Raw genomic sequence first — 20,583 nt, 5'->3', positions numbered from 1 at the left:
TCCCTAGTTTATATGTAGAAAAATACACATTCAAAACAGCAAACTGAAAAAACAAATCAAAACAAAACAGCAAACTGGATAGCAAAATTCCTAAAAAATGGAGCTTTACTAAAACAAAACTGGGATTTTGCCAGTATTACTCTTCGCGTTATCTTTCGGGAGTGGGTGAAGCCTCTTTAGCATACCTTGCAGAAGAAAGAAGTTCCAAATCCATTCCTCAGTGTTCCATTGAGAAGGAAAAATAATCACATGACTATCCCAGAGGCTTCAGACCTACTTGGAGATTTTCCTGAAGATGTCCTATAACCCATATTTTATTTATATTTTAAACATTTCTTTGATAGTATCACAGCAAGAAATAATTTATCTTTCCTAGAAATACTACCGTAATATTTCTGATTACGATGATTTTCTGTTTTTAAAATATTTAAAATTTTCATTATGCTAGTAATACCTGCTTACTGAAAGTTTAAAAAACATAAATATGTATTATTATTATTTTTTTTTATGAAAGCAGGCTGTATCTCTTCCCCCCTCTTACCCGCCCCCATCTTGATTAATTCAATCCAAAAGCTATCGGGTAGGGTTGCGTGAGGTAGGAGTCCACATGACATAAAACCTAGAAGCCATAAGAGAATAAGTAGGTTGATAATTTAGCTACATAAAAAACTTCTGCGCGAAGAAAAATAAGCTACGACATGAACTGGAAAAACTATTTACAACTCTTAGGTTCAAAGGACCAATTTTCCTCGTATGTAAAGAGTACATACAAATCAACTAGAAAAAGAACAGCAATCCAGCAGGAGATCTGCAAAGGAAAGAACACGCTGTTCATAGAAAAGGCTCTTAAGCATATGAAAAAATGCCTCTTCTCACTCATAAGAGGAACGCAATAGACTGAGATATTACTTTTTATCTGTTAGTTGGACGAAGATCAGTCAGAGTTGAAGCATCATTTGAAGAGCCCCTGAGGAAGCAAGCACTTTCAAAACTTGCTGGGTCAGATCATAAATTAACACAACTTCTGTGGAGCACACTTTGGGGATATCTGGCAAATTTACTAATACACATTCCCTTTGACCCAACAGTTTCACTTCTAGAAACTTAGCTTGCTGACACACTCCCACATAAACTGACAAATGTATAAAGTTATTCATTGTAGCATAGTTTGTAGCAGCAAAAGAGTGTAAACAACACAAATGTCCATCAGTAGGGCGCTGGTTGACTAAATTATGGTGTGTCTATACAATGGAATGCTATGCAGCCATTTAAAAAATTAAGAAACTTCATGTAGAATGAAGTCTGAGGTATATGCTAAGAGAAGACAGTAAAATATAGAAGTATGCATATAGTATGCTACCATTTGTGTCAGAAAAAGGGGAAAAGGGAAAAAAAAAAAAAAAAGGCGGGGAAAGGGGCAGTTAAATGTATTTGCCCATGTGAGTTGTGTCTCTGGAAATGATGTACGAGAACCGGTCACACCGCTGTCTCCGGAGTGAACAAAAGGAGGGCCAGAATACAGGAATATCAGAGAGACTTTTTAGATCTGTGAATTTTTAACCATGGGAATTTACCTACATAGTGAATGCATTTTCAATTAAAAAGAAAGAACACCTTTCAGGTTACATAAAAAGATGTGTCCAAATTATCATACTTTACAGGTCGTAATTGTCAGATGATGTTTTCTTTGCTGTCTAGCCGCAGATACCCTATCTGTCTCAAATAGGGTTATTTACTAAATTTCCTAGTACTGAATTATTCCTAGAATAATCCCTGTGGGAGGTTCTTTTAATGTCTTGCTATCTGTTTTATATTTTTTAATTTCAATTAATATTCAAAACTGAGATCTGCTTGTAGTGGATATTTTGTTTATTGGTCATCTTTGACATGTTTTGATAAGGAATATTACTGAGACTATAAAAGAATTGGGAAGATTTCTTTTCCCTTTTTTCTTCTCCCTTGCTTCTCAAGGTGGACATGCTGAGTTGAACTTTTCTCGATATTTTTCCATGGAAATAATTGTAGTTTTATTCACAGGAAGAAGAAGGAAATACATGCAAAACACAAAAAACTTCCTGGCTTCAAGATTGTGTTTTATCCTTATCTCCAACCAATGATCTTATGGTTATAACTCGGGAGCAAAAAGCTGTATTTCTAGTGCGTAAGTACTCTGTTATTTTCATTTATTTTAATGCATAGAATAGAAAATGGATTAGGCAGAAAGAAAAAGTTTTACTTCTCTCGTATGCATTATATGGTGGCATTCCATAGTTTGATACGTTATATAACACTTTTTATTCTCTTTCTTTTTATTTCTCTCTCTCTCTTTTCCCCTTTCTTTTTCCTTTCTTTTCTGTTTCTTTCCTCTCTTTTTCTTTCTTGGCTGCAGATACTGTAGCTGTCTCTCTATGGCATTTCAGAGGCAGTACTGGGCATTGCCCAGTTCTTGCAAGGGGCAGTCAGAGCTAAAAAGGGCACTGACTGCTTCTCAGTAATAATGTGAGTCAAGTGACTTTCAACTCTAATTTGAAAACTCACAGTGCTGTAGTTTCCTGTTTGGGGCATAAGTTTTCAGCTTATAATTTTTGTTGAAGATTAAATTTAAAGTTTGGGTATATATAGAATGTGGAAAACCTCACTGATCAAAATAAGATCTTATATTAAATGGATATGGAATGGTTTATAAAGCAGATTTGCCCTCCAGTAGCATAAATCTAATAGAAAAATTTTCTCTGCCAACTAAAGATAAAAAGTAGTTTTATAAATAGGAAAGGTGGGGTGGTACATAAGAATTAATAACTTTATTATATGGATTGAATTGGAGGAAAGAGACTAAAGAGAGAGTTTTATATAAATCTTATAAAAATTTTTAAACATTATCTTATATTTACCTAGAAAAAGACCCAAATCAATTAATATAGAACTATTCAATTCTGTACTCATCATTCTAAAGGGAAAGAGTGAAATTTATAAATTCTGTTTTAGTATACGATAGTTAAACAAGTTATTTTGTGTGATAACTTAATTTTTTCTCAGCAAAATGGAAACATAGTGATAAAGGGAAGGAAGAAATGCAGTTTGCTGTTGGTTGGAGTGGTTCTTTAAGTGTCGAAGAAGGGTAGGTACCAGTTCATTTTTTTTGTCTCTCTGTGTGTTAAATGTATATGTGAAATTGTTTGACTTGTATGTGAATCTATTAAGAAGTTTCATTGTTTGGAATGTTTAGTAAATGTATATTCTTTGCAGCTTTAGAAGTTGTGGAGCATGATTTGGCCAGTAAATTTTAATTTTATTAACCATGTGATTACTTAAAAAAAAAAAAAAGACCTCCTGTTTGGAGAGAATTTAAAGGAGAATTCAGAGAGAATCCCATAACATCCTGCCTACATTTTATCTTTTCCTCAGCTCTTCATTAATTTTATTCAGCTAAAAAGTCAAGGGCTGCCCTTGTCTTCTCTGCTTTGCCAGCATTGGGCTTGTACTTAAAGGGGACAGTGCTACATTAATTCTTAAAACTCATAAATACTTCAGAAATGCAAGCTGGTAAATTCAAGTTTCCTACTGATCCAGTAAGAGTTTTTTTTTTTTTTTAAATTTATTTACTTTTATTTACTTATTCTTGGGTGCGTTGGTCTTCATTGCTGCCTGTGGGCTTTCTCTAGTTGTGGTGAGCTGGGGCTACTCATTGCGATGGCTTCTCTTGTTGTGGAGCATGGGCTCTGGGTGTGCGGGCTTCAGTACTTGTGGAACGTGGGCTCAGTAGTCGTGGCTCGCAGGCTCCAGAACGTAGGCTGTTTAGCTGTGGCACACGGGCTTAGTTGCTCTGCAGCATGTGGGATCTTCCCAGACCAGGGCTCGAACCTGTGTCCCCTGCATTGGCAGGCAGATTCTTAACCACTGTGACACCAGGGAAGTCCCAGTAAGAGTTTTAAAACCAGATCTCTAGCATGGTTCCATGATGGAGCTGCTAGCCTGGAACCTGCAGCCAAAACCTGTTTTCAGTTAAATTTTTATGACTGAAAGTTACCTGGTCGGAATGAATACGATTCTTCAGACTTTGAATTCAGATTAAGACAACCAAGTAGAAATCCATAGTACATGCCTGACACTCTGTAGATACTCAGTGAATTGTTTTCTACTTTTATCAAAATAAATAATATTTCTCCTTAAGTCATTTAGTCTAAGCATTTTGAAGACATTTAATTTCTCTCCGAAATGCAAAGCAAACATAATGGTTCAATTACTTTAGAGACGACAAACAAACAAAAAGGTTAATTTTGTTTGGTGATTATCTGGTTTGATGTATGTGGAAGAGGGTTTATATTTTGTTGAATAAGCTGGTGATGGTCCTGAGGTTTTACAGGTTAAATGAAAGTCAGTAAGAGTTATTTTTAATTTTGAGGCTTGTGTCTGAGTGCGAGACAAATTTTTCAAGTCTATGTGTCAGAAAAAAATAATCTTTTAGGGACCATCCAGCCTAGCAGATGCGTAGAAATAGGTTATCAGAAGCAAGTTTTGCAAAATATAAAAGAAGAAGCCAGCCAATTGAAATACAGTAAGTCTCTAGATTAACGTACTCAGCAGAAATGCAGCTTGCCTGCAATGTGATTGCCAGTTCCTCCCATTGCTCCCACCCTCTGCCCAAGTTCTTAGCTGGTGCGGAGGAGAGGGGAACAGTAGGAAATGACTGCTTGGTGATCATTTGATGTTTTCTCAGTTTTGTGTATAATCCGTCATGTACAGTAAAGGTGTGCTTTCTTTACTTTTGTGCTTTTCATGACAATAGAGTGTTTTTTATTAACTACAAGTGAATGTGACATTACCTTTTATGTGAATGGATTTTATGACCCTACTTGTGGGGGCAGTTTTCCTGTTTTTTTATGTAGGCATTGGATACAACTGATCCAAAGAGCTCGTCTTCCACTTATTACCCTTTAACCTCCCGTTATAGAGCTTTCAAAGTAATTGATCAATTCATTAGGTAAGCATATGCTTTTGTTTTTGTTTCTAGGGAATGTGTAACCAGTGCTCTGTGTATCCCACTAGCAAGCCAGAAGAGGTAAGGATGAATGAGTCATTTGTTTTCTTTGCTTTGATTTATGAGCACTTAAGATCGTCACTTTTGTTTGTAACAGGAGTTCCACTGGACGACCAGACTGGACCTGCATTGTGGTGGGCTTTACTTCGGGTTACGTACGCTTCTACACAGAGGTGAGTTGAGTGCTGTGCGGTTCCGAGATAACAGCTGACTGGTAACCCATCCCCATCACACTCACTTGTGACTCATGACCACCTGCCCCTTGGGACTGTGTATTTGATATTTTATGGGGTGGAGGCTGGAACAGGGGGAGCAGTGGTGGTAGAAAGTTCTGATAGGAGCTATAGAGAAGAGAAGCCATATTCTGCAAACAGACTACCAGGCATCCGCGGAAGGCCTGTTGGGGGAATGATGCTCTCTGGCCGTACCTGTTCCGGTATATTGGTAAGAAAACAAGCAGGGCTTATCTCTGTGCTTCCTCCTAGAGTGGCGTGCTCTTGCTCTCACAGCTCCTGAATGAGGACCCAGTGCTACAGCTCAAGTGCAGGACCTATGAAATCCCACGACATCCCGGCGTGACGGAGCAGGTAGCATAAGAGATCGTGTCCAGAGTAGTAGTGGCTTTACTTTGAAGTCGTTTCTTCCCTCTTTCATTGGGTGGAAACTTTAAGAATCTTCTTGTGGCACAGTTAGCTGTGCTATCATATTCTAAATAGAAATATAAGCTACTCATAGCTGAGTAAAGAATACCAGTCTTGCTTTTACTTACTTAATGAAATATTGTATGCTTTGCTCTATAATGAAATAAAACACTTAAGTCAGAAGATAAAAAGTTTTCTCATTTTTAGAATTTAATAGTGACTTAAGGTACAAAATGGCATTTTGTAACTTTATATCTTTTTTATTTGAACTTAGGTGTCAAAATTATATAGAGAGTAAAAGAAAAATGTTCTAGCTGTATTATTAATAGTGCTACCACATTGCACTAACCTATTTCTCAGAAACGGGGTTATTAAATTTTTATTTATTGTGGAAAATATTTTATATTCATTGAAGATTTTGATAGAGAAAATAATACTGTTGAGTGTCTAAGGCTGTCCACAGCTTTCGCTTCTTCCTGGTGCTGTGTGAGATTTTCATTGTCTCACAGTCAAAAAGTAATTGTAGAGCCACATAAACTGACACACTCTTAGCACATCTTGTTTGGTACCCTGTCAAAACTATATAATATGCCTTCTTTCTTTGTGCTATCCTGCTTCCAGAAGATTTGAAGTAAACAAATCTTCAAATTTGACTATGTGGACTTAAATTGTGCGATAGATGGACTGGAGCTCTAGAAGAAACTTAACTAGTAAGAGAGACTAGACTAATACCTATTAATACCTATGAATGAGTTAATCAGTAATATTAAACAAACCTTATTATTTGCTAGTTTTTATGAACAGAATAACTTCCGTGCACGTTTAGAGAAGAGGGAGCTCAATTAGGACTAGGACAAAAAAGGAAAATTTCATTGAGGGGGTGAAGTTTGAATTAAGCCTTGAAAATGGGTATCAAACTTAATTAGTGAGAAAAGAAGGGAAAGTATTTTAGGTAGTCAGGAGAAAAATGAAGGAAGATTCAAACACAGGACTATGTATGAGACAACAAAGAAACCTATGTTAGAAACTAATGAGAAATTGTTGAATAGGCTGAGTGGCCAAATTTTTCATAAATTTGAAAGCCAAGTGAAAATCGGAATTGATTCAGGAGATTTAGAAGCTACTAAAGATTTATGAGAAGGAAGGGATGTAATCAAAGGGATCTTGAAGGACTCTTTCTTCAGGATGAATTGGACTTGTGAGAGCCTGGAATCAGGGAGGCTAGTTATCTGGTTTTTTAAGTTATCTGTAATAGTTGTACAGTGCTGGGAGCCAGGACTGCAATGGCTGTGGAAAGAGAAAGGACTAGTACAAAAATCATTTTGGAGGAACATTTGACAGGACTGGTTATCGTATTGAGATGTTGAATTTTAAAAAGAAAAATGAGTTGGCTCCAAGATCTCCATCCTAAGGTGTGCCATTGACAAAGTTGGAAGAAGGGACTGCTTTGGCAGTAAACAAAGGTTATTAAATTTGGTTTTGGACGTGTTGAGTTTCAGGTGATGGTAGGAAATAAAATGAAAATACCATCATGCCTGTAGTGATACAGAACTACCATATAGACACAAAGACTAGATTGAAGACGATGGTTGAAGTCATAGGTAATGAATGAATTCTTCCACATAAAGGTTACAGGAAAATAAAACTGAAGCCTGAAGACTTAAGTCTTATAATATTCATTGTAAGGAGACAGGAGAAAATGGAACTATTGAAGGAAACAAGAAAGAAGCTGTTGGAAATCCAAGAAGATAATTTTTTTTTTTTTACAAATTCTCTGGAAGATGAAGGTTCTTTAAACACTTTAAACTTGGTTATGTCTATAATAATCTTTTTTTTAGAGCTGGCGGGAAAATATAACTCACATTTAAATATTTGTTTGCTCTTTGCTTTTGCGAGTCAAGAAAATCCTTTAGTTGAAAAATAACTCTTATTAAACATGCGGAGAGAAGCCTTTGTCGTTACCCTGCATTCTACACAGCATCTCTGGATCTGACACATCAGTTTATAGATCAAAAATATCTATTTGCTGCTTCTTCAGTATACTCCTAGGTCTATTAAAGATCACAGGAGCAGATTTCCTGTAATTCAGTTCTGGGGGCAGTGAGTGTAGTAGGTGTGATGGCTGATCATTGTAGGAGAAGATTCCAAACGTTTTTCTGGAATGTCAAAGAAACTTCTTCCGTGGTTTCTGCATAAAGATCTCTGTCATTTAGCATAATTTCTGCTGCTGTTGGACCACTGGTGTTTGTATGAGTGTCTTCTTCAGGAAGGCGGTCTCGCTTTGGAGATAACTGACGAGCTGGTGATTAGTTCCTCCGAGTCGGGGGCTCTCTCCCCGCTGCTACGCTCAGTGGACTGTGTAAGCGTAGCCTTGTGAACTTGTTATGTGAGCCCACACCCCAGCTCCCTCGCCCCCTGCTTCCCACCCCTTGTGGCCCACAAATGTCTTTTAAAAATGGAAACACCCCAACAGTCCAGTAGAAAAAAGGGGCAAGGCAATTCTCAAAAGAAGAAATATAATTGGTCTAAAGCATATGATAAAATTTTGAACCTTATTAATAATCTAAGGACTATAAGCAACTACATTTGGATAATTTTTCGCCTTTCAGATTGGCAAAGATGAAGATTAACAAAAGTTGGTGACAATATGGAAGAACAGACACTGTCATGTATTGTTGATAGAAGTAAAAATTGATAGGTACTTTGTTGAGACAGTTTAATAACACAAATGAAAATCGTGAACACCCAACAGACCCCCTTGAAGGAATTTACACCAAAGTGATGTGAAAAGATATATACAGAAGAATGTTTATTGCAGTGATGTTTATAATAATGAAAATATTTAATTCATTCACAAATATTTATTTACTGCCTATTATGTGCCCAGCCCAGTTCTAACCACTGAGAATCCATTGGTGAACGAGACATGCAAAGTTTCTGCTTTCGTGGGGCCTGCAGTTTGGGGATGGTGGAGGGAAACCAACGATGCATAACTAGGGATTCCAAGACGATTCCAGCCTCTGATACGTGCCGTGAGGGAAGTAATCATGTTGATGAGAGTGTACTGAGATGAGGGAATGGAGACGATGTTTGAGACAGAGGCTCAGGAGTAGCCTCTCAGAGCAACTACATTTGAGCCGAGACCTGAACAATCAGAAGAATTAGGCAGGCAAAGACCTGGGAGGTGAAGGTCCAGGCACACGGAAAGTACTGAGGTGATAATGGCCTTCATGTTCAAGGAGCCAGGGCAGAGAGGTGAGATGAGGTTAGAGACAGGGGCCGCATCTTGTAGCATGGTTAGAGTTCAGGTTTATTCTAAGTGCAGAAGGGAGCCATTGGAGAGATTTAATCAGGAGAGTGGTTCCATCGGCTGAGTCTCAGGAAGATCATGCTGTGTGTGGAGCATGGGTGGTGGAGAGCAAAGGCAGAAGCAGGAGGCCAAACTAAATGTCCATCAGTAAGAACTGGTTAACGGAATTTTGGTTCATACAATGAAATACAGCATCTCCACAACAAAAAATGATTTGCTCGCTTATTGAAATGGAAGAATATAATGGACGTATTATTGAGTAATGAAAAACATGTTATAGAATAGTTTTAGAATACCAAAAACATGTTATATGGTATAGTCTCATACAAAAGTGTGCGATTATATGTGACACTATATACTGATGTATGTCAGGGATTTCAGGTGAGTTTCCTTTTTCTCTTCTTTTTACTTTTATGTGTTGTTTTTAATCCATACAGTGACTATATTTCATTTTTATGAAACTTGTACATTTTTTTGGTTACTCCCACCATCTATCCTGAAAACGTTATTCACCATGTACAAAGGCTCATATTTGAGAAGAATGTTAAGTCCTTGGCCAAAAGGCATTCTGAAATTGTCTATTTTTACTGTTCCTCTGCCTGATATTGTTTTGTGTGTTGGGTATTTGACAGTTGTTTAGTTATAGTATTTTTAAATTTTACATTAATAATGACATTCAGCTATAATAGAAAAACAGATATGCTTATTTGGCAATAATGAAAATTTATTATTTTCTTCTTTCTTATTCCTTTAATAGAATGAAGAGTTGAGTATCTTATATCCAGCTGCCATCGTGACTATTGATGGATTTAGCCTTTTTCAGTCTCTTCGTGCTTGTCGAAATCAGGTGGCCAAAGGTAATTTTGGCCAAGAAATAGCTAACTTCTGGTGATGCTTGTCTTATTTAACTTAATCTACTTAGAGAACTAAATATGTCTTCTAAATTAAAAAGGCCTTCTGAACTAGATTTAAAGGGAAAAAAAACGGTTACTGTAGAAATGGGAGTGCATTGCTGGGTAGATTGCTTAGTAAGATAAAGGCCAGGACTAGAACATCAACTCTCTTTACATGTTGCCAGTTGAACTGCAGGCTTTATTTACTGATTCAGCAATATGTCTTGGCCAGTTAAGAGAGAGATTCAACACTGGGGTGGAGAATTTAGTTGCATCTAGCTGAGAAACCAGATTTCTCACTAGATGGGCAGCTTTTTGGGCCAGCATACTAAAACCTTGTGAATTCTCACTGAGGGTAAAGATAGCATAAAGTTTGCAGGGGGCATTTCCCTCACAGGAGGCAGGACCCAATAGAAGTCAACATCAGCTGCTTTCTGCTAACTTGAAACACTTCTGAACAGAGAAAAGTTAGAGACCTAAATATAATCTACATAGGCAGCTACATCATTTCCAGACTTTGGCATGAAAAGTGCACAAATAATCAAGAATTCTTAATCTTTACTACCCCTAGTTTACACTCTGATGCTATTATGTCTTTAGAAGAGGATATTGGTTTTCATCAAATTCAAGATGCCATTGATTATAAGGTGCACTATTATCTTCTGTTTCACTAAGCCAGTGAGAGTCGCACCATTGATTTTAAGATTCCGGTTTTAGAGATGTTAAAATCATGGGAACAAAAAGCCTTAAAAGCAATGAAAATACCAGTGTTGGTGCTGACTTTCCCCATTTTCTTCTGGGTTTGGATAAAGGAGCCTAATGGTCCTAAAAAGAGCAAACAAAGTTTAACTCTTAAATGATTTAGACAGCTCCCTGAAAGAAGAGTTTAATTAAGATGTGTTATCTAATTCATAAAGATTGTTCATAAATCCAGAACTAAACTATAAGACACAAAAGAAACAATTTCTTCTAAGGAAAGAATGCAGCATCTTACATTGCAATAGAAAAATTTTCGCTGTCCTTTTAGCAGATTGTAACATTCTTGGTTATATTGCTCTTTAATAGTACATGCTTTTCTGTAAAGTCAAAATTTGTTCGAATTTTTATACCTATTTTCATAATCTTTTAAATTATTTAAATTTAGCCCACCGTAAGTTTCAATATCTTTGTTATCTTGGAGACATAATAGTTACCGTTAATGTATGTGCCCAAAGAGACTGGCCATTTTCTGTAGATAAAAATTCTGTCCATAAAATAAACTAGAAATAGACAATTGTGTTTTAATTGGTATCGTCAGCCGTTTCATTTTTACTATGTTTGAATTTCCGTTTATTTTGTTATGTATGAGCCCATAAAGCCATTTTATCTCCTAGGAAGTAAGTAAGTAAGCCACTTTGTGCCCTCTTATTTATTTTAAGTTGCTCTAAAAATAATTCTGATTACTTAGCTGCAGACTGTTGTGACTTTTATTTCACAATATAGGAAAACTCTCTTCTTGGCCTTACTCTCAAATCTGGAGTGCTAGGAGGATTACATTTTTCCTTTATCAGGGTACTTCTGCTTCCAGAATAAACAACCAGAATCCAGCCGTTTTCTAATATGTAGCGTGAGAATGTACTGATGACTGGGGCCTTGGGCATGAACCTGTGGCAAGAGCTGGAACTGTTGCTTTTCTTTTCATTATTCACTCCCTAGGTGGAAATGCTGAGGTCAGTGATCGGCATTGCATTCATTTTTCTGGCAGTGCTATCACTGTTAGCATATCTTTCTGTCAAGCCTGGCCTCAGTTACTTGCATTCAAGACCCTTCTATGATGTGTCCTTTGCTGGGCATACCGTCAGGTTTCGCTAAGGCACCGGTTGCTGTTTCCAGGATTTTATCCACTGTCTTACTCAAGGGGGAGAAATTAGTTACTTGGCTTCTACTGCAGTTGGAATTCACCTTGATTTTTAGTGGTGGTCTAGAATTTTTAATAGTCTTCTCTAATTCCTTGAGTGTTCCAAAATCTCTTATGACAGCCAACTTAGTCTTTTAATGTTTGCATTTTATGTGCATTGTATTGGTGTGAATAAATCTCACTGTATGTGTAGTTTACATTACTTTGCCTCATTATTTTTAGTTGAAATTTTAGAATTATAAACCAAGTTATTCTTGATGATTTTTTGGTAAAACTTCATTTTCTCCATTATATTTAAGTTTGGATTGTCTAATTTTTATCTTTGACAGCTGCAGCATCAGGCAATGAGAACATACAGCCACCACCGTTAGCTTATAAGAAATGGGGTCTACAAGATATTGACACAATTATCGATCATGCTAGTATTGGTAAGCCTGACTAGTTCCAATTCTTTTGGAATTTACTTCTTATACTTTTTGATTGAACTATCTCATTTATTGGAGATGTAGATTTATTCTCATGTGAAAAGAATATGCATTGTCTTTAGTGAGACATCTGGAAGGTAGTTCAGACGTAGAGATTATCAGAGGTTTAATGTCTTTAAGAAATGGTAGCAGTTTTAGCAATTATGCCCTCAGCAGCAGTACTGTACAGTTTTAAGTCACCCACTATTTGACTTGTTTTTATACAGATGTGTTTAATTCATATAATTACCAGATGGATCAGTCTTCTACACATGTAACTTGTAGACCAGCAAAATATAGAGAAAAGCAGATTTTTTTCTTGCAGCTAGTATTTGAAGGCATACTGTCTTAGGTATCGGGAATGTGGAGGTGGAAAGACGTGGGTCTCTGCTGTCAGGAAGCATGAGGCTAGTTGGGAGAAACATGTGAAAACAATACGGTGCCACAGCATGATGGTTGTCATAGTAGACAAGTGGACCGGCTGTAGTGGGAGCAGAAGAGAAGCCCCCAGCACCAAGGGAATCAGGGAACAGGAGGTTGACTTCAATCTGAGATGGAAAGAATGAGTAGGACTTGACCAAGAGAGCAAGCGTGCGTGAGGCACTCTAGCCAACAGGTACTAGGCCTGGGGTGGAAGTGCCTTGTGTGCAGGAAAAAACAATGAAGACTGGCCCAAGCGAGGCCAGTCTGTAACTAGGAGTCAGATTCTGAAGGACTAGTATACTAGGCGGAGGAACTTATATTTTCTCCTCACCACGTTGAGAGTCATTGAAGAATTCTGAACAAGAGAATGGTATTATCACTTAGCCTGTTGGAAAAATCACTTCGGTGGAAGTTTAGAGGTTGCAATGTAGGGGTCAAGACTAGAAACTAGGTGCAGTAAGGAAGCTATAATAATCTTGGTGAGAAGTAATGGGCATCTAAATTAAGAGTAGAAATGGGTGTGGAGAAGAAGGAAATGCTATTTTAAAACACATACCTATTTTTTTCTGTTTAATAGTATAGTATATGCTTGTTTAAATTTTCACATAGTACATAAAAATATAAAGAAAAAAGGAAAAAAAAATCCCTCTAAATCCTACCGTCTAGAGATACTCACCATTGGCTTTGTGGTAAACATCCTTACAGACGTGTGTAAGTGCAAGTGTAATATGTGTATGGTTAGGCAGAGATATGTCTTCATAAAAGGATTCCATCATGACAACTACATTGTAGCCCTTTTCCAATCAACATATTACAAAGAGGCTTTCACCACAGTTTTGCTAAATATACATTTTCTCAGAGTCCTAGTAAAAGACAGATGGCATCCTTGAAATAGGATAATTGAAAGAGGTTTTATTTGCAGAGAAACTACTTATACAGATGTTGTATAGGAGAACCACAAAGGATAGTACAGCGTCTTGCGGCCTGATCAGCAGTGCAGCTGTTAACCACTCCTAGGCCTAAATTCTGCTCATTGGAGATAATGAGTAGAATCAGCACCTTAAGAGCAGGATGGCTTTTGGCCAGTGATCACAAGGAAATAGATATCCTGTCTTCTTTCTCCTTTCTGTCTTTGATGTCCTGGTGAGACTTCCCATTGTCTGAACCCAACTTGAAGTCTGGGCTAATAATATGCACATACTGGCTCCTGGGGCCAGCAGGGAGAGAAGGAAGGAGTGTGAATCCAGAGGGGGGGAACAGAAGATACCTGACGTGCAGATTATCTTTGTGTATTGTTGCATTTCTGGTACAGAATACAGGTAGACCTTGTTTTATTTTGCTTTGCTTTATTGCGTGTCACAGATACTGCTTTTTTACAAACCCTGTGTTGAGCAGGTGTGTTGGTGCCGTTTTTCCGAAAGGATTTGCTCACTTCGTGTCTCTGTGTCATATTTTGGTAATTCTTGAAATATTTCAACCCCTCTACCAGCAAAAAGATCATGAGTCGCTGAAGGCTCAGATGATGGTTAGCAATTTTTAGCAATAAAGTATTTTTAAATTAAGGTAAGTATGTTTTGTTTTGTTTTGTTTTGTTTTTTTGCGGTATGCGGGCCTCTCACTGTTGTGGCCTCTCCCGTTGACGCGCAGGCTCAGCGGCCATGGCTTACAGGCCCAGCCGCTCCGCGGCATGTGGGATCCTCCCGGATCGGGGCACGAACCCGTGTCCCCTGCATCGGCAGGCGGACTCTCAACCACTGCGCCACCAGGGAAGCCCAGTATGTTGTTTTTTTAGACATCATACTGTTGCACACTTAACAGACTACAATATAGTGTAACCATAATTTTTACTTGCACTGGGAAACCAGAATATTCATTGACTCACTTTGCTGTGATATCTCCTTTATTTCAGTGGTCTGGAATTGAACCTGCAATATTTCCGAGGACTGCCTATAATCTGTAATAAGCACCTTGTTGGTAGACATTCGTTTGTCTTTACTTTTTGCTAACATAAAAATGTGCGAAATTCCAAAGTGTTGAGTTCAGTTCAGGGTGACTTCCTTGTTCTGTTAATTAAACTTTGGAACATTGAGACAGGCTAGGAGAAATGATTGGATAGAAAATATTATTCTATTCATTTATCTCCCAGCCTACAAAATGGAAAAAGAAAAGGTGCCATGAGCTTTATTCTGTGTACATCTTTATGTAGAGGTCTGACTAGTTCATTCAACAAAGAAATGAATGAATACCTGTTACATCCCCAGGCACTAATATTGGTGCTAGAAATACAAGGCAGACAGTACCCCTGCCCTGATGAAGCTTACGTCCTGGTGATGGGGAGACAAAAAATAAACAATTAAACCAAATGAATAAATAGGGTAATAACGAAATGTTAGTAAGCATCATGAAGAAGATAAGCAGAGGGTTATGACAGAAGTAAAGGAAGAGGGGACTCTGGGTAGACTGGTGAGCAAAGGCCTCTCCTGAGACATGCAGGATGGGAAGAAGCCGAGATAGAGGCCCGGGGTGGGGAGAGATGGAAGACTGGAGGCTTAAAGAAACAGAAGGGAGGTTGATGTGACTTGATTGTACAGTGAGGAGGAAATGGGACCAGGTAAGGTTGGAGATGTAGACTGGGGTCAGATCACATAGGGGTGAGAAGTTCGGGTTTTATTCTAAATACAGTGGACGTCATTGATGGAGTCTAAGTAGGAGATATTTAAAAATATCCCTCTGACTGCTCTTTAGAGAGAGGCTTACAGAATAAAGAGAAGACCAGCAAGGAGTTTGTTACAATAAGAGAGAATGAGGACTTTGTCTAGGGAGGAAGCAGTGGTGCTAGAGAGAAGTAGACAGGTTGGAGATGTATTTGCACTTGCTAAGGGATGGGTATTAGAAACGAGAGAAGGAAAAGGGTCAAAGACTTCTTAGCTTTTAAGTTTGAGCAGCTGAGTGGATGGTCAGGCTATGGCTGAAATGTGCGTAGAAGGCAGAGGTTTGAGTGGACAAGTGGAGAGTTGTGTTTTTTACAGGTTAACTTCTGGCACAATCAGACATTGAAATGGCGATGCCAAGTAGACAGTTGGATATACGAGTCATAAGGTCAGGAGAGAGGTCCTGATTATCCATATAAATTTGGGAGGGAATGGTTAACTGTGGAATGCGTCATAGAATTCAAGAAAGGAGAAGGTCCATTGGATTTGACAACATAGAGCTAGGTCTTCATTGACTTTGATCTGAGAAGTTTAAGTGGAATGGCGAGGATGAAAGCCAGATTGGGGTGCATTTAAGAATAAATATTTCCACCCCCTACTTTCAAAACTCAGCAACATAAGAACAGGAAATCAACTCACAGCATCTCCATTTTGACTCCAGTCCTGACCTCTTCACTAAACTTCTTACTCATTTTCCAACTACTGAACATTTCCCCCTGGGTATCCAAACTTAACAGATCCCAAACAGAATTCTTAATTTCCTCTCCTCACACTTGGTCCTCCTTTGCTCTTCTCTCTCGTCTTCGTCTGCTTTCGCCACCACCAAAAGCTTTTGAGTCGTCCTTGACTGTTCTCCTTTTGTCACACTCCTCATCCAGTCCACCTTTGTCTCTCCTACCCCCACAGTAGATCCTGAATCTGACCGAGTCTCATCTCCATCGTTGGCAGCACGGCAGTCCATGCCACCATTGTCTTTTGCCTGAACTATCGAGGAGAAAGAAATCCTAACTGGTCTTCCTGCTTCCTTTCTTGATCTCTAAAATCCGTTCGCCAATTAGCAGCTAATTTTGAAATATAAGTCATATTTTTGTCACTTCTCTGCTCACAGCCTTATAGTGGCTTCCCATCTTATTCCTGATAAAACCCAACGGCCTTACGGTGGCATCCAAGGCCCGACATTGTCTGGTTTATGGTACCTTTTGACTTCACCTCCTGTAGAACTCTCCCCTCCTCACTGCCCTGTTCCACCACGCTGATCTCCTTACTGACCCTCAAATACAACAAGCATTCTCCCACTTTGCAGTCTTTGTAATTGTTGCCCTTTCTGCTTGGAAGGTTTTACCCAGCTAGTCACATGGCTCTCTCCCTCACTTCGTTCAGGTGTCTGTTCAAATATCATTTTGTCAAAGAGGCCTTCTTTAGCCAGTATAATAGACCTAGAAAATTATCCAGTGAGTTTGACTTTATGGCAATTTATATTAAGAAGAACTGTAAGGTGTTTGAAAGTGCGGAAAGACCTCAGTTGTTCAGGGAAAACCCTAAATAACAAGGTAGTAATAAATCCAGAAAAGAAAAATTCACATCTAAGGCAGTGTAATTACAGTAGGCAGCTTGTCTCAGCAGTGAGTTCTTTATAATGAGAACAGAGAGTGTGAATTTAATTTAAAAATTGAGATATGGTTATATTGGAAGAATATGGGGGGAAAAAGAGGGGCTGTATATATGCTACGTCTTCATTTACCTTAAATCAATGAAAAATGGTGCTAAAATTGGTGAATCAAAAGACAACAGTCCTCTAGAGCCCACCAATTTGCCACAATGTAGAGAGCAGGACAGAATGTTAAATAATACCACAGGGATGCAGTCAGCAAAATCTAGACTGTAGGAAATTAATGTCCAACAGCCTGGTTTCTTCAATGAATAGATTTCAAGAGATTTGGGCATGGGAGGGTAGAGGAGCAGAGAAAGACAGTAGGATTTTGGGCTGGTGTTGTATGCCCATTTGTTTGTGGTCCTTATGCTAAAACTCAGGTGTATTGTTTTTCTCTGACAATGATCAGCTCTTTTGGTGCAGACAGCAGAGAATGCAGAAGGTTTAGGTCAACCAAGGGTGAGATTGAGCCAGGTGAGTATGTGGAGGAAGAGGGGGACAGGGGAGTCGTGCAAGAGAGTGATTGTGATGGAACACAAATCAGAACCAGGTAAGAAGCGAAGTGATCACATGAGTTACTGGATAAATAGTGTGAAAATGGTAGGAGTAATGTACTGAAACTCTTAATGAAATGCAGAATTATTACAGGGGATTACTAGAGTAGTTAAGATGGAAAGCTAAGAGGTGGTGGTCAAAAGGTGGTACACTTAAAATCAAAGTTTCAAAAAATATATAGTTGATACTGACAGGATGCAAGGGATGGCATTAAGCGGATGACCCTACTGGGTGAAGTAAGTCAGACAAAGACAAATATATGATATCGCTTATATGTAGAATCTAAAAAAATGGTACAAATGAACTTATTTACAAAACAAAAGAGTCACAGTTGTGAAAAACAAACTTGTGGTTACCGGAGCGTGGTGGGGAGGAGGGGGAGGGATAAATGGGGAGATTGGGACTGACATATACACACAACCATATATAAAATCGATAACTAATCAGGACCTACTGTATAGCACAGGGAACTCTATTCCATACTCTGTAATGACCTATATGGGAAAAGAATCTGAAAAAGAGTGGATATATGTATATGTATAACTGATTCACCTTGCTGTACAGCAGAAACTGACACAACATTATAAATCAACTGTAGTCTAATAAAAATTTTTAAAAATTGCATTTGACATTATTAATAAAGATTGTCAATTGTACTTATTATGTTTCAAAATGATATTGCGGTATACCTGGCTGATAACTTGAAAGTTCTGTAGTTATAAGAAATGACAAAGTGTTATTGAATTTCCTATATAATGAAAACAAAAAGTGGGTGACTTAAATTGTGGGAAGGAAGAGATCATTCGTGGCAAGGATGGAAAGAACTGGTCAACCATCTCTTTAGAATGGGTGAGAATAAATCCACTTAAAATTTTGGATCCATTTTTCTGGATAGCTTGTAGCCGTTTATACTCAGACCTATAGTGTGTGGGAATATGAAGAGAGAGTATTGAAACTTAAATTTCAGTTTCTATATGACACCATTCAGCCTTTGATGTTGTGCTGGTAGAATAAGGCAGAACTTATGCCAATTTTAATCATGTAGTAAAGACATTCTGTATGTTGAATCATGAATTCATTCATAAATATGAGACAGGCATTGTAATCTTTCAGAACAGTTCAGCTTTTGTAAGGATTATTTGATGACTTGAATCCCTAAATCCAGTAAGTTGTTTGCTTATGAACTCCCTAAAAGCATTTCCTTTACCAGGATTCTTCTTCAGGAGCAATGCATTTTTTGGACCATTTGCATTCAAAGTCGAGGCAGTACACACATATGAAAATTAGAATAACTCATGTTCCATTCTGCAGTGTGTTTGTGTTCGGAAGCTGTCAACCGGGTATCTTCACGTACCAAGAGTACCCGAGTTGGAAGACGCTGCCCAAGGCCACACGTGTTGGAATCTAGCAGGATCTTTACTTTCTAGATCTCTAAGCTCACTGCCCCCCTACTTCTCTCCCTGCCACCTGGTGCGTTTAAATGGCGCTGGCTTCTCTGCTGCCCCACACAGCATGTGGGCGTCAATATTCAGTCTGTCTGCTTCTGTTCCTAGAGCCTTGGGGAAATGATCAGTACCTCTGCATTGTAAAAGCCTGGGGATTTCTGGACTACAGGGTATCAGTAGATGTTTGAAAGGGTTTATTTTCACTGTGTTGGGAAGGATATGGGAGTACAGATGCTCTCCTACATTTTTGGTCGGGGTGTACATCGGCAGCACTCTACAGCATGCAACGTCCCAGTACTTAATAAAATTTTTTTTAAAATGTAGATCCCCTTTGAGCCTGCACTTCTGTTTATGAGGATTTGCCATACAAATGAACTTATATATAGATATGCACAGATCTATCAAGGATATATGTTGCAGCATTATTTGTAGTGGCAAAAGGTGGGAAACAACATAAATGTCCATCAGAAGGTCAGATCAGTTATGGCATGGCCACACAGTGGAATACTCTGAGTGATTGTCAAGAATGAGGCACGTCTCCTTGATATTTTATTAAATTAAAAAAAACAAGGCACACATCAGTTTATTTGGTGTGCTGTCATTTATGTGCATACAACATTTCTGGAAAGCAGCATAAGAAACTGTTTCAGTTGTTACCTTGAAGAAGAGAACTAATACCTAGAGATATTGGTGGACTCTATATATCTGTACCATTTGAATTTGTATGTTTAAAAAATTAATATTTAAATTTTGTAGTATTTTATAGCTTAGAGTAATTATAGGTGGCAACTTTAATATCTTTATGTTTTATGATATTGATCTTGTAGCTTTTGAAAATGACTTTTGTCTGTTAAATGAAACTCAGCAATTAGCATCTTAGAATGGAGTTGAAATAAAAATCTGATAACCTAAAATGACAGTGTCATTTCAGTTCATTAAAATCATGTGTTGTTATTGCTGTTTTATCATTAGGTATTATGACTCTGTCCCCTTTTGATCAAATGAAGACTGCCTCCAATATAGGTGGATATAATGCAGCAATTAAAAACAGCCCACCCGCTATGTCTCAGTATATCACTGTAGGGTCCAATCCATTTACGGGCTTCTTCTATGCTTTAGAGGTAAGTGTTTCATCACTGATCTTGATTTTTCAAGATCAATTGGGATGGTAACATAGCCTTAGAAAGATTAAGCAGTTTACATTTCTAAGTTTCAGTGTAAGCTAAAATTAGTCTCAACTCACTTTCTTCTAAATTCTTTAGATTAACTGAGAAGGTACTAAAGTCAGTGTAATACAAGCAGCCTTCTTTGTTTCTGATGCCCCGAATTCTTAGTTGAGTTGTCTTTAAATATTGGTGCAGTAATCAGAGGCTTAGTGATGTCAGCCCACCAGGGATTTGAGTAAATGAGGAATTGTAAAGACAGAGCAAGCCGCCAACTATAGTTGATAAAGTGGTGAAAATTGCTTCCTAAAATTGGGGAAAATTAGGTGTTAGATTTGGTATCTACTGTTGTTCGCTTAAACAGCACCCTTCTCAAAATGGTTCAAACCATC

At 38.1% G+C, this 20,583-nt stretch overlaps 1 protein-coding gene and 1 non-coding gene across 2 annotated transcripts in view; both read left to right on the top strand.

Moving 5' to 3' along the window:
• The window catches only part of RAB3GAP2 (RAB3 GTPase activating non-catalytic protein subunit 2), an 87,905-nt gene that overhangs the window by 29,820 nt on the left and 37,502 nt on the right, over nt 1–20,583 (top strand). Inside the window, exons 3-10 of the mRNA XM_029231055.1 lie at nt 2,038–2,161; nt 3,037–3,118; nt 5,012–5,059; nt 5,136–5,211; nt 5,524–5,625; nt 9,747–9,846; nt 12,109–12,207; nt 20,001–20,149. Of these exons, the coding sequence (XP_029086888.1) occupies nt 2,038–2,161; nt 3,037–3,118; nt 5,012–5,059; nt 5,136–5,211; nt 5,524–5,625; nt 9,747–9,846; nt 12,109–12,207; nt 20,001–20,149 (780 nt within the window). The remainder of the gene's footprint in view (nt 1–2,037; nt 2,162–3,036; nt 3,119–5,011; nt 5,060–5,135; nt 5,212–5,523; nt 5,626–9,746; nt 9,847–12,108; nt 12,208–20,000; nt 20,150–20,583) is intronic.
• On the top strand, nt 14,690–14,821 carry LOC114900145. Its single transcript, XR_003794763.1, has one exon. It is a non-coding gene; the product is annotated as a small nucleolar RNA SNORA36 family (small nucleolar RNA).

This window comes from Monodon monoceros, unplaced genomic scaffold (genome assembly GCF_005190385.1).
Source record: "Monodon monoceros isolate NGI ecotype Baffin Bay Population unplaced genomic scaffold, NGI_Narwhal_1 Super_Scaffold_18, whole genome shotgun sequence".
Classification (NCBI taxonomy): Eukaryota; Metazoa; Chordata; class Mammalia; order Artiodactyla; family Monodontidae; genus Monodon; species Monodon monoceros.
This window is presented reverse-complemented; position numbering and strand designations above follow the sequence as displayed.